Here is a 13,037-nt window from a genome sequence, read left to right as displayed (position 1 = left end):
GGTCCCACTAGTCTAATGTCTCCAGTCTAGTTGTGAATATACCACTGTACCCTTTATCCATTTCTTCACGATATTGTGAATGTACCGCTGTAACCCATTCTGTGCTCCTGGGGAGGATGGACTATGAAACTAACTATCTAAATAAACCCCTTTGATTGTAACCATACAGAAAAAAGCAGAATATCAAGTCCCATCCCCTTTACCTTCTCTAATCACTAACCCATGCTAAATCTATGTGCCAACAGACAAATTACTGCAGAATGCTTTATCCCATCCTGTGGTAAGCATTTTTTGGCGTGCTATGCCAGCATTAGGGCTTAGCGCACCATTATGTTCAAAGCTGCTCTGCTATTACTGTACCCCATGACCCCTATTTATAAAACTGTGTCAAGATTTTGCAATTAATTCCCCAAAACCTCTGTTGAGGCATTCCCTACAGTTTCCCCATTCAATTAATGGAGAAATAATTAAAATAAACCATCTTAGCAACTCGCCTAACAACAACAATAATAATAATAATAATAATTTTATTTCTTATATATCGCTATACCATAAGTTCAAAGCGGTTTACAACAAGATTCGTACAATGAGGGTAAGAGATGTAATGGGAAGAGAAAAGTACTTTCAGGGATACAAATTACAAATGGAAGAGGACCAAGTTGATTTGAATCAAAAGGATGTCTCTAGTCAGAGATTGGGGTGCAGGGGAGAACAATTTGGTGTCAGATCAAAAGCGCGCCGGGACAAAGGCATGAGCAGACAATTGAGTGCAGCGCGGAGGCGCGCGCCAAGAAAATTACTGTTTTTAGGGCTCCAACGGGGGGGGGGGCGTGGGTTACTTAATACAAATCACGCCGCGTTGTGGGGGTGTTGTGAGGGGTTTGGGGGGTTGTAACCCCCCAAATTTTACTGAAAACTTCACTTTTTCCCTGTTTTTAGGGAAAAAGTTAAGTTTACAGTAAAATGTGGGGGGTTACAACCCCCCAAATCCCCCACAACGCTGGCGCGATTTGTAGTAAGTAAACTGGGGGTGCTCCCCAACAAAAACCCCCGTCGGAGCCCCTAAAAACAGTAATTTTCTTCGGCGCACGCCTCCATCTTGTGCTCAGTTGTCGGTGCGCGCCTTTGTCTTCTGCGTTGTTGTCTATGAACCAAACAATTTGGGTGGAATACAATTACAAATGGGAAGAGCATGAGTTAATCTAAAATCAAGAGAATTGGGGATTTGGATGAGGATAGCTGAGGGGGATTGGACAAGAATTGGGATTAGAATGTGTTAAAGAGACGGGTCTTCGATGATTTTCTGAAGTCAGCGTATGAAGTGGCCTCGAGTATGGGTTTTACGAGCCATGTGTTCGGTTTGGCTCCCTGGAATGATAACATTCTGTCAAGAAACTTCCTGTAATGACATGATTTCAGGGATGGGTAATTAAAGAGATTTATTCTGCGAGAGCTCTTATTAGAGCTGTTGAGGATGAATTGAGAGGCGATATGCACCATGGCAATCGCTCCAAGTTCTTTACAACGGGAAAATGAAGCTCAGAATGGGGAGACTAGGCAAAAGGATAAACAAAGATTAAGGAAGACACTACCTAACTGGAAAGCGATGTGCACAAATGTTTGCAGTCTATGCAACAAAATTCATGATCTGCAAGTCCTGTTACAGGCAGACTTCAAAATTGTTTCTATCACAGAGACGTGGTTCAATAGCTCCCATGAACTGTGTAAAGACAGAGATGGTCAGAAAAGTGGAAGGGTTGCTTTATTTATTTATTTATTTTTAAATTTTCTCACCCACCTATTCCTAGGCAGTTTACAAAATACAGTCATAAACCCCCCTCTTATTCTAAGGCGCACTAGCCGATTTAGCGTGCGCTAAATGCTAGCGCGTCCATTATATTCTATGGACGCGTTAGCATTTAGCGCATGCTAAATCGGCTAGCACGCTTTATAAAAGCCCCCCCCCCCCCCAAATGCAGGCACATGCAATAATTTCGCACAAACAAACAACAGATACACCAATTTCTTCAAAGAGACAATTACCTGACATGGTCAACCACATATATCAGTAGGAATATCCTCATGGAACGAGAATAAACAATCATTTAAAAGCTTCCATTAATAAAGTATTTTTTAATACCTTCTTAAATTTTTGAAAATCCAAAAGGGATCTCAATGGTCCAGTTAAATTTTTGCTTTATTTGTGAAAAACATTAAAGAGGCTAAAAAGCAGGGAACCTGGGGCAAGGAAGAAGTGATATGGATTGTCCTAGAAAGAGAAGATGGAACATGCATCCACATGGGTGTTGTCTATAGATCTCCAAAATAAACAGAAATGTTGGACAAAGATTTGGTCATAGATATCCAACCATTGGGAATGAAGGGAGAGGTGCTATTGCTGGGGGATTTCAACCTGCCAGATGCAGATTGGAAAGTCCCATCTGTGGAATCAGAAAAGAAGTAGAGAGATTGTGGATCCTTTTCAAAGTGCACTGCTGAGACAAATGGAGACAGAACCCATGAGGGGAGGAGCGATGCTAGATCTTGTGCTCAAAAATGGAGCTAGTGTGTCAACATCCGGATGGGTTCCAACCTGTCAAATAGTGATCATCACTCTATATGGCAAGACCTAAAGCAGAATGAGGACACATAAAAGTCAAAGTTCTGGATTTTAAGCATGCTGAATTTGTTAAAATGAGGGGGTATCTGAAAAAAGAGCTGATGGGAAGAACACGACAATGGTAGAGGATCTGTGGTTCAAACCAAAAGTAGCTATAAAATCAGCAACATATCTTTATATAAGGAAAGTAAACAAGAACAGGAGAAAAAGGAAACTGATATGATTCATCAAACAAGTCACTGATTAAAGACAAAAGAGATGGCATTCATGAAATTCTAAATAATGCAAGAAGAGGAATACAGAAGAGATTACTGGATAAGGCTGGCAAAGACTGGCAGAAGTAAAAATGGCTAAAAATATAATGAAGAGTGGCAAGATTATTAGTGAATGGAGGAATACTAGAAAAGGATCTAGAAAAACATCAAGGTCTGATAAGGCTTCTTAATCCTCTCCTGGAGGGTATATTTATTGTAGTTATTCCAGTTTCAGGATAACCACAATAAATATACATGAGATAAATTTGCATATAGACAAGATCCATTATATGCAATTCAATGTCATGCATAGTATAAGAACATAAGAATTGCCATACTGGGACAAACTGAAGGTCCATCAAGACCAGTATCCTGTTTCCAACAGTGGCCAATCCAGATCTCAGGAACCAGGCAGAAACCCAAAGAGTAGCAACATTCCAGAGCTGAGATTGTGATGTCATAATGCCTTATTCCACCAATGCCTAAGAGTCAAACTCAATAGTGATGTCACAATGGCTTGATTGTCCTATTCTTAGCTCACATAAGAACATAAGAATTGCCATACTGGGACAGACCAAAGGTCCATCAAGCCCAGTATCCTGTTTCCAACAGTGGCCAACCCAGGTCCCAAGTAACCTTGAAACCCGTCTAACTAGGTGTGCTTCCTGCAGAAGGTTGAGAAGCACTGTTATAAGGAACCATGGGCTTCAGAAGTACATACATTAGAATAATTTTACCTGAATCTTTCAAGCATATCTACATCCTGGCAGAGGAGTTCAGTTTTTGGCCCTTTAAGTGATTTGTGTCCTGCTCCTTTTTTGTTTATTTTGTATGTAGTTTATTTATATAAGTGTCTATGCCGTTGTAATTTTAAAAGTGCCCACTTGAACACAAAATGTTGTTCTACTTGGTCAAGTTGCTTCTAAAATGACCCTAAAACTATCAGAAATTACTGTGCATGTGCTTTGAGACTGATCTATTTGCTGAAGAAATACGACCACATCACCACCACATACCTCGACTCACACTGGCTCTCAATACATGCAAAAATACTATTCAAATTCTACTGTTTACTATTTAAAGCCCTGAATGGAGACAGCCTAGCCTACTTGAGCTTTATCCAAACTACCACAACCAGGCAAAGGCCCAGACACCATTCACGCACCCTCCAATCAGAGGCGTCAAACGCAAAAAAATGTAAGATGGCCTACTGGCCAAGCAGGCAGTGAAACTAGACCACCAACTCTCCAACCTACTGATCACGACACCAGACTACAAAACTTTCAGAAAAGAAATAAAACCCTACTATTCAAGAAATTCATTAAGATAAACTAACACCGCAGGAAGCATTTCAATCCCCCAAAGCAACTCTTATTACTGTGAATTATACTGGCTTCTTATGGAAGCTCAGGTACAGTTTAAGCTGGGCTGTTTTTGCTATAAAGTACTGTATGGATAAGCTCCTCCTTATTTGGTCAATAGATTCTCCTTAGCTTCATATACTGTAGACACAGCAGAAAAACTCATCCTTTGTTTAATTTTCCTTCTGTCCAAGGATGTAGAAGTAAACAATGTCTTGATCAGACACTAGCGCAGTGGTTCCCAACCAGGCCAATTGGGTTTTCAGGCTAGCCCTAATGAATATGCATGAAGCAAATTTGCATGTCTATCACTTCCATCATATGCAGATCTCTCTCATGCATATTCATTAGGGCTAGCCTGAAAATCCGATTGGCCTGGTGTTCCTCCAGGACAGGGTTGGGAATCACTGCACTAGCGCATCAAGCAGCCTCTCATGACAAAGAATTTCGAGCGTTACTGCTCACAGCTTATTCTTATAAACACTTTAGAACACAGCTGAAGACATCTCTTTTCCAAATATCTGATTAATTAATTTATTTTGTACTATGCTTATCGTTAATAGTCTTTTGTAAACCGCATTGAACTTGTGGATATGCGGTCAACAAGCACAATGTAATGTACTCTGTAACACTTCTGGAAATGTCTAGATCAGTGATTCCCAACCCTGTCCTGGAGGAACACCAGGCCAATCGGATTTTCAGGCTAGCCCTAATGAATATGCATGAGAGAGATTTGCATATGATGGAAGTGATAGGCATGCAAATTTGCTTCATGCATATTCATTAGGGCTAGCCTGAAAACCCAATTGGCCTGGTGTTCCTCCAGGACAGGGTTGGGATCCACTGGTCTAGATAACCTCTTATGTAATCTGCCTTGAACCGCAAGGTAATGGCGGAATAAAAGTCACTAATGTAATGTATAGTGCTACCATAAATGTAAGAATCTAGACTAAAAATAAGCCCATTCGTCAGTGTCACCTATCTTTGACCAAGAAAGACTTCACTTCCTACCTCTTGTAGGTTTTTTCCTCTATCCCTTTAATCATAGTTGCCAAAATACCCAGTTCCATGAGGGAGAGTTTTTGGCCATTCTTGGTTCCAACCTACAAGGGGCCGCTGAAAAGTTCTCAGCCCAGCCAACAAAGTTGGAGCAGGCTCCATTGAGGGCTATACACTTAGTCCAGCAATTTTCCACTTTTTTCATTCCGTATTTTTCTGACAGAACAAAAAAAAGTAGAAAATCACTGGGCTAAGTGTATAACCCTCAATGGAGTCTATCCCAACTTTGTTGGCTGGGCTGAGAACTTTTCAGTGGGCCCTCATATATCCCAATGCAGCATGATATTTGTAGTGCCTGCTTCTACACATTGAAATCAGTGCTGCTGAAATGCTGTAGTTTATTTTCTCCAATGAAAAGCAAATGCAATTAATTTACTTGGGTCTCAAACCAATGCATCAACATGAGCCATCAGAAAGTCAGGGCTGACCTAAAATCTCTTTCCTGAACTGAGTAACTCGGCAGCTGTGCTTCATATTTTCATACCTCTCTCCTCTTTAAAGGATCTCAGCAACTCCTCAGTGCTGCAATGCTGTTACTTTTTCTCCTCCTTCTGCTGACCACTGTCACTGAACCATGGAAATACCATTGCTTATTCCTGGACATGAACTGTAAGAAATTGAGATTGGCCAGATACTTATGACCCAAACTGGTCATTGTTGGAGACGGTGCTGGGCTTAATGGGCCTTGGTCTGACTAAGGATGAGTTATTTTACTCATGATTAAAAAAGCTCTTTGGGTTATAAAACTTTGGGTTATAAAACTTGGTTACAAATTAATATTAATCATTTATTTATTTATTTCTGTTTATTCATTTGTTCAATAACTTAAATGCAACATTATGCCTTCTAAGTTACAACTTTCTAACAATTTTTTACCTTTTTCTTTATTCTTTTTACATATCTTTTATTTCCACAACTACTTACAAATGAATAAACAGAAATAAATAAATGATTAATATCAATTTATAACCAAGTTTTATAACCCGAAGTGGTCCCATGAGTGTTTAGAATTATTAGATATTCATTTAAAATAATAGACAATTATAGTAGATGATGGTTTGTTATGCTTTATCTACAGTGTTGGTATTTTGCACTGTTCCTGATGAAGCTCTTTCACTGCTAATGAGAGCAAAACGGAGATATTTTCAGCTGGCTCGGGTTAAGAATCTACACCCGAGCTAAGTATCTTAATAATTATAACTATAATAGTATAATAATTGCATAATAAAACTAAAATCATTTGAATAAAATAAAATAACACAATGAGAGTGTAAAGGACCGATGATAGCTCACTCGTTAGTTATTTGCCTAGATGTGATCAATGGGCATATAGCTGTAAGCACTTGAGATCCCAATAATCTCTCAATGCAACCTCTTTGGTTGTGTATGGACTCAAGTTATAGCCTAGTTTTTTAGGATTTCAGTGTGCTTCACAAGGTTTTGTAGTGATTTCTAGAGTGGCAGATCACAAGCACAGAACATGAAAGGGTGATCATGGCATTGCTAATATATCAGTTTTATCATTTTTGGTTATGTAAGAGAATTATAAAGAAGCCTCATACAGACAACACACTTTTTTCTACCTTGTCACTCCACCATGTAACTGCAACATGCAGGGTGTAATCACAGCAGACTTTAGGATCCGCCCAGCTTCTCCATGTGTCATAGGCTTCAATAAGAGAGCAGCCTTTCCTGGGTACGGCAAAGTCAATGATCATAGTAGTACCACCAGCCACAGCAGCCTAGAACCAGAACATGGATGCAAGAAATTAACTTACAGTATGTGAAGTTATTACTGAGTTGCTAATTTCAGTAGAAATCATATGAATTCACTGTAACTTCAAAACCCCCAGTTTCCCCCACATTTACATTGCCTTATGATACTGAAGTGCTATATTTCATTTTCAAAGCAGATAAAGACACAAATATTGAAGACATTTTGTCCCATCTGGTATCTAAAGGGAAATGCTTAGTACAGTATTTCCCAAAGTAATGTCCATCCAGGGTAGTAATGCCTCTGGACCAGTTAGCTTAGCAGGTTTAAAAAGGGTTTGGATAATTTATTTTTTTCTAGAAAGTCCATAAGCCATTTTTAAGATTGTTTTGGGAAAATCCATTGCTTATTTCTAGGACAAGCAGCTTAAAATGCATTTTATTCTTTGGGGGTACTTGTGATCTGGATTGGTCACTGTTGGAAACAGGATACTGGGCTTGATGGACCTTCATTCTGTTCCAGTATGGCATTGCTTATGTTCTTATGCTCCTTCTCTACAAAAGCAGAAGAAAGGAAAAGGTTGGGAATTAACGTTGGTTAGTCTAACTTCTGTGAGAATTCTAAGCTCTATGGAGAATTCTTTGCTTCGGTCTTTATAGAAGAAGATGTAAGAGATCTACCTGAACCGGAAATGGTTTTCAAGAGTGATGATGTGAAGGAACTGAAAGAAATCTCAGTAAATCTGGAAGATGTACTAAGACAAATCGACAAAAAGTGATAAATCACCAGGACCGGATGGTATACTTCCCAGTGTACTAAAAGAACTAAAACATGAAATTGCTGACCTGCTGTTAGTGATCTGCAACCTGTCGCTAAAATCATCTGTAATACCTGAAGATTGGAGGGTGGCCAATGTTACGCCAATTTTTAAAAAGGATTCCAGGGGAGATCTGGGAAATTACAGACCAGTAAGCATGACTTCAGTGATGGGCAAAATGGTGGAAACAATTATAAAAAATAAAATTGTGGAACACTTAGACAAACATGATTTAATGAGACGGGTTCAGCTGAGGGAGATCTTGTCTCACCAATTTGCTTGACTTCTTTGAAGGTGTGAATATACATGTGGATAAAGGTGAGCCAGTTGATGTAGTGTATCTAGATTTTCAGAAAGCTTTTGATAAAGTTCATCATGAGAGACTCCTGAAAAAATTAAAGAGCCATATGATAGGTGTACAATCTCACCATAATCCTCTTATAATTTATGGTGAGCCCTCCAAAATTCCACCCAAAACCTACTATACCCACCTATCTACCACCCTAGTAGCCCTTATAGCTGTAGGTGGCACCTATATGGCAGTATAGTAGGGTTTTGGTGGCCTTACAGCTTCCATCATAAATATGGTGGTTAGAGTGGCTTATGGGCTTGGGTTCTCCTCTCTGGTTCACTAGCCCACCCACCATGCTACTTAAAGATGCCTGTGTGCTGCTCTACTAGGCTTTCCCATACCAGGTGCTACTGTTCTACAGATAGGTATACAGTATACTATTTCATTCAGACCTTTATGGGATGGGAGGGGGTCACTGACCACAGGGGGAGTGTGGGAGAATCATTACTTAATCCCTACAGTGGTCATCTAGTCAGTTTGGATTCCTTTATGGCACTTGGATGCTTTTAAAATAAGTCTAGCACTGGATGTCTAAGCTCCGTCCTAGACATCTTAGGAAATGTTCGATTATCACCACAAGACGATCAAGCGTACCCAAACCCCACCCATAACATGCCTCCAACACACACACTCAAACTATGCACATACATTGGCTAGAGGCCTAGCAAGATGTCTAGAAAGTCAGCTTTGAAAATTGGCACTTGAATGTTTTGGTGAGAAAAATGGCCAAGTGCCAATTTATGCCATTTTTTTTGACGTCTTAGTGTTTTGAAAATGCTCCTAATAGTGGGTTTTTTGTTGTTGTTGTTGTTGTTTTTTAAATTGAACTGACTGTGTTTGTTATATTCTGTTGTGAATTGTTCCTGTCTTCTTACTTATTGTAATCTGCCTTGAATCTACTATGTGATGTAGGTGGAATATAAAAGCTGGGTAAAGTAAAGTAGAGTAAAAGATAGTAGACTTATCGAAATCCAGTGGATTATGGATGTCTCAAAATGCCCCCAAAAGTCCAAATTACAATTTTTAAAAGGCAGAATTTGGACCGCAGTTCATTCAAATAGCAAGGGAGTATGTTGTGGAAAGGACGAGGGAGGGCCCAAATTTAGGACGTCCAACAGATATAATCAAATGGGAAGAAACTTCCAAGTCAAAAAAAGAAGGATATCCTAAGTTAGACATGTTTCAATCACAACCAGGGTATAATAAAGTGCCCTAATTCAGAGGGATTAAGGCATGCTGGTAGGAGGGTTTTCAGCCAATCAAAAAAACCCAAACATTAATTAAACAATTTAAGAGTTCAGTGCCGAATCCTAGGACATCTAACAATGCCTATCCTAAACAGTGTCTTCTATACCATTTCCAAGAATATAACTCTCTCAGTTTTCTCTATTAGCTTCCATTTCACTTCAGACATTCATATATTCATACTGATTTTTCACGGACCTCAGAAACACCCTCCTCCAACCGTTATTTATGCATTTTTTAAAACGGGGAGCTTCACAGGTGTATATCTCCTCACTGGTCCTTATTACTTTTATCTGTATAAACTTTTTAACTTTTTTTGATTTTTTAACTTAAGTATGTACTTATCTTTTTAAATAGTACAGCGGTAGGACCCGACATGTTTCGCATCCACTTCGTCAGGGATCCATGCAAAAACCGCTAATTCTTGCAAAAACTTGCAATTCAAATTTAGAGCGGGGCAGATGTTAGTGGTTTCTGCATGGATCCCTGACGAAGCGGATGCGAAACATGCCGGGTCCTACCGCTGTACTATTTAAAAAGATAAGTACATACTTAAGTTAAAAAATCAAAAAAAGTTAAAAAGTTTATACAGATAAAAGTAATAAGGACCAGTGAGGAGATATACACCTGTGACGCTCCCCGTTTTAAAAAATGCATAAATAACGGTTGGAGGAGGGTGTTTCTGAGGTCCGTGAAAAATCAGTATGAATATATGAATGTCTGAAGTGAAATAGAAGCTAATAGAGAAAACTGAGAGAGTTATATTCTTGGAAATGGTATAGAAAATATTGGTTTCAGTTCCAAGATTCAAGACATTAGCCTTCATTTAGTATCCTAAACAGTAGGCATGATTATGGGTGGAGAATAGGTGTTGTTGACTTAGGCATTGTTAGGCGTCTGGCATACGTGCCGCTAAATTAGGCGAGCGAAAAGCTAGCCTAATGGAGCGGCGCCTGTGTCTAGGATGCCTAGTGATGCCTAAGTTTGCTTAGGCACTACTCGGCGAGATTCTCCATATGGGGCTGTTTCTTTGATCAACAACCATGCCGAGTAGTGCCCACAATGTAGGCACTGCTCAGCGCTGTCTAAAGAATCTGTCCCTAAATGCATTTACAGGTATACCTGCCATTTCACCCGTTTTGGCGCTTCACTGCCATTGCAGTCCGCAGGTTATACACTGAATTAGTGCCTAAACTTTTGGCACACCATAGAGCAGTGTATCACAAACTGTATGCCTCCTGAGATTTCAGGTGTGCCACGACACACTGGCGAGGAGGAGAGTCGTCCATGCCCGCTGACTGCCTACAGGACGTGCCTCTCACAGCGAGAGAGGCACATCCTGTAGGCAGTCAGCGGGCACGAACAACTCTCCTCCTCGCTAGTGTGTCGCGGCACCCTAAAATTGTTTTAGCGAGTTTGTTGCATAGGTCTCTATATTATGACCTTTACATCCTAATTTCTAAGTGGCTGCTGTACTACGTTCCTTACTTTCAAAGCTGATTGTCAAGTGGCATCGTTATTAGAGTCTACCTCAAAGCCAATATGCTAAGAACAATGCTGCAGAACCAGAGATAGTTGCAAAATGTTCTGCATTTACAGTAAGTTGGACTTTCCAGGACAAATGCAGTAATAAGAAAACTGTAAATTTCCTCCTTCCCTCTTTTTCACTTCTTAACTAAAAATATTTCCATTTTCCTATTGTCTTTCTGCCAAAAGTATTACTCCAGTATATAATCAGCAGTCTGATCGACATCTCTCTCTCTTGCTAATCATTCTAAAGAAGTTGGCATATGTGAAAATGAAGATTTCTATTCTTCCGTGTTAATCATCATCTTTTAAACATGCTTTGCAGTTTAAAATCATTACCTTTTCCTTAGCAGATAAGGAAGTAATTTTTTTAAGCGTGATTATTTGCATAGCAGTAGCTAGCTCTAAAATGACCCAAAGTACTTTAGTCAAGTTGAAGTACATGTTTGTGCAAAAATACCATTTGCATACAAACTTTCACCCCCAGCAGCATTCCCAAGAGCACAGAAGGGACGGGATTTGAACCTAGGCACATACTTTTGGATTTTCAAAAGCATGCACATAAATTTTCTAGACAATCTGAGCTTTGGGATAATTTTCCTGTCCAGTTGCGTGATCTGGGCTCTCTTCAATTATTCCGTAAACACCTGAAAACTTGGCTTTTTTCAAAATTGTGATCTTTGTTTCCTTCTATATTATCCCTATCTCTATTGTATTTGTTTCTTTAATTTTCTGTAAACCGTGTCGAGCTCTATTCTTATAGAGATGTGGTATATAAGCGTGAGGTTTAGTTTAGTTTAACAGGTGTAAATGTATACATGTAGCTTCAGTAGAATGATTTTCAAAGTGAGAGCACGTGTTTACTTTCCCTTTGAAAACTGGTGTCACTTATGTGCATTTTTTATATGCAAGTTAATTATAAAAATGATCTTCCCTTTAGGGTCATTGAGGACCTTGCATGACATTTCTATGCTATATGAAACTGATATAATCCCGTACCTTAGTTCCTTGGTGGAAATCATCAATAGACACTAGACCCATGAATGGAAACTGAAAGTGGGTGTGGGTATCAATTCCTCCAGGGATCACCAGTTTACCACTGGCATCAAGCACTCTCACCCCTTCTGGCTTTGCCGGTCTCAGGTTTATGCCGATATCTTTCACAACACCATCTTCAATGTAGACGTCCGCTAGGAAGGAACAATCATCATTTACTACCTTACCGCCTCTAATTAAAATCTTGTTTTGGGAATCCATCACACCGTCTCCTGCTATTAAGTTCAGCCGACAGACCAGTGAAATACAACCCTGCAGGCTACTAGTTTTCAGCAAGACATAAAGGTAGAACAAATGACTTGGTTTCTGGTCAATGAGCTACATAGCTTGTCACTCTGTCCTTAAATAAATAGTAGAAAAGAAATACTCTCACTGGGAGCAAAAATTAGAATGCCATCTGATACCCTTCAGATTTTGCAAACATCTGTTCTAACAGGCGACTCAGGATTCCACCTTTTCTTGGCTCCCCTCCATGGTTCTATTTAAAGAGACACTCATGCCTTTATTAAAATAGTTTATAGCTTGCTTGAAGGCTACTTTAAATTCAGAAATCCATGCCCCCCCCCCAAAAAAAAAAAGAACATTAGTACAGTAAAACTTGGTTTACGAGCATAATTCATTATGAAAACATGCTTGTAATCCAAAGCGCTCGTATATCAAAGTGAATTTCCCCATAGGAAATTATGGAAACTCAGACGATTCGTTCCACAACCCCAAAACTTTAATACAAAATATTATATGTACTTGTTTTGCAAGACCTCGCTCATTTAGAACAGTCACTACACTCCCGCAGCGTCAGAGAGAGTAGAACCATCGGCTCAGTTGTGATGTGTGATACTGTATGTACTTGTATTGCAAGACATTGCTTGTATATCAAGTTAAAATTTAATAAAATGTTTTGTTTGTCTTGCAAAACACTTGCAAACCAAGGTTTTACTGTACTTATTTTTGTGAATATGCTGTTCTGGTTTTAACAGTATCCGGTCAAGTTAGTAATATCATCAGCTGTAGTAATAATAATAATAATAACAG

At 39.3% G+C, this 13,037-nt stretch overlaps 1 protein-coding gene across 1 annotated transcript in view; it reads right to left on the bottom strand.

Moving 5' to 3' along the window:
• DPYS (dihydropyrimidinase) overlaps positions 1–12,407 on the bottom strand; it is a 69,986-nt gene extending 57,579 nt beyond the window's left edge. The window contains exons 1-2 of the mRNA XM_033935025.1: positions 11,949–12,407; positions 6,878–7,036 (exon numbers count right to left, since the gene is read on the bottom strand). Coding sequence (XP_033790916.1) covers positions 6,878–7,036; positions 11,949–12,206 — 417 coding nt within the window. The 5' untranslated portion in view covers positions 12,207–12,407. The remainder of the gene's footprint in view (positions 1–6,877; positions 7,037–11,948) is intronic.
• Positions 12,408–13,037: the final 630 nt, after the last annotated feature.

The sequence above is a fragment of the Geotrypetes seraphini genome, chromosome 2 (assembly GCF_902459505.1).
Source record: "Geotrypetes seraphini chromosome 2, aGeoSer1.1, whole genome shotgun sequence".
NCBI lineage: Eukaryota > Metazoa > Chordata > Amphibia > Gymnophiona > Dermophiidae > Geotrypetes > Geotrypetes seraphini.
Note: the sequence above shows the minus strand (reverse complement) of the source record. Positions and strands in the feature narration are given on the sequence as shown.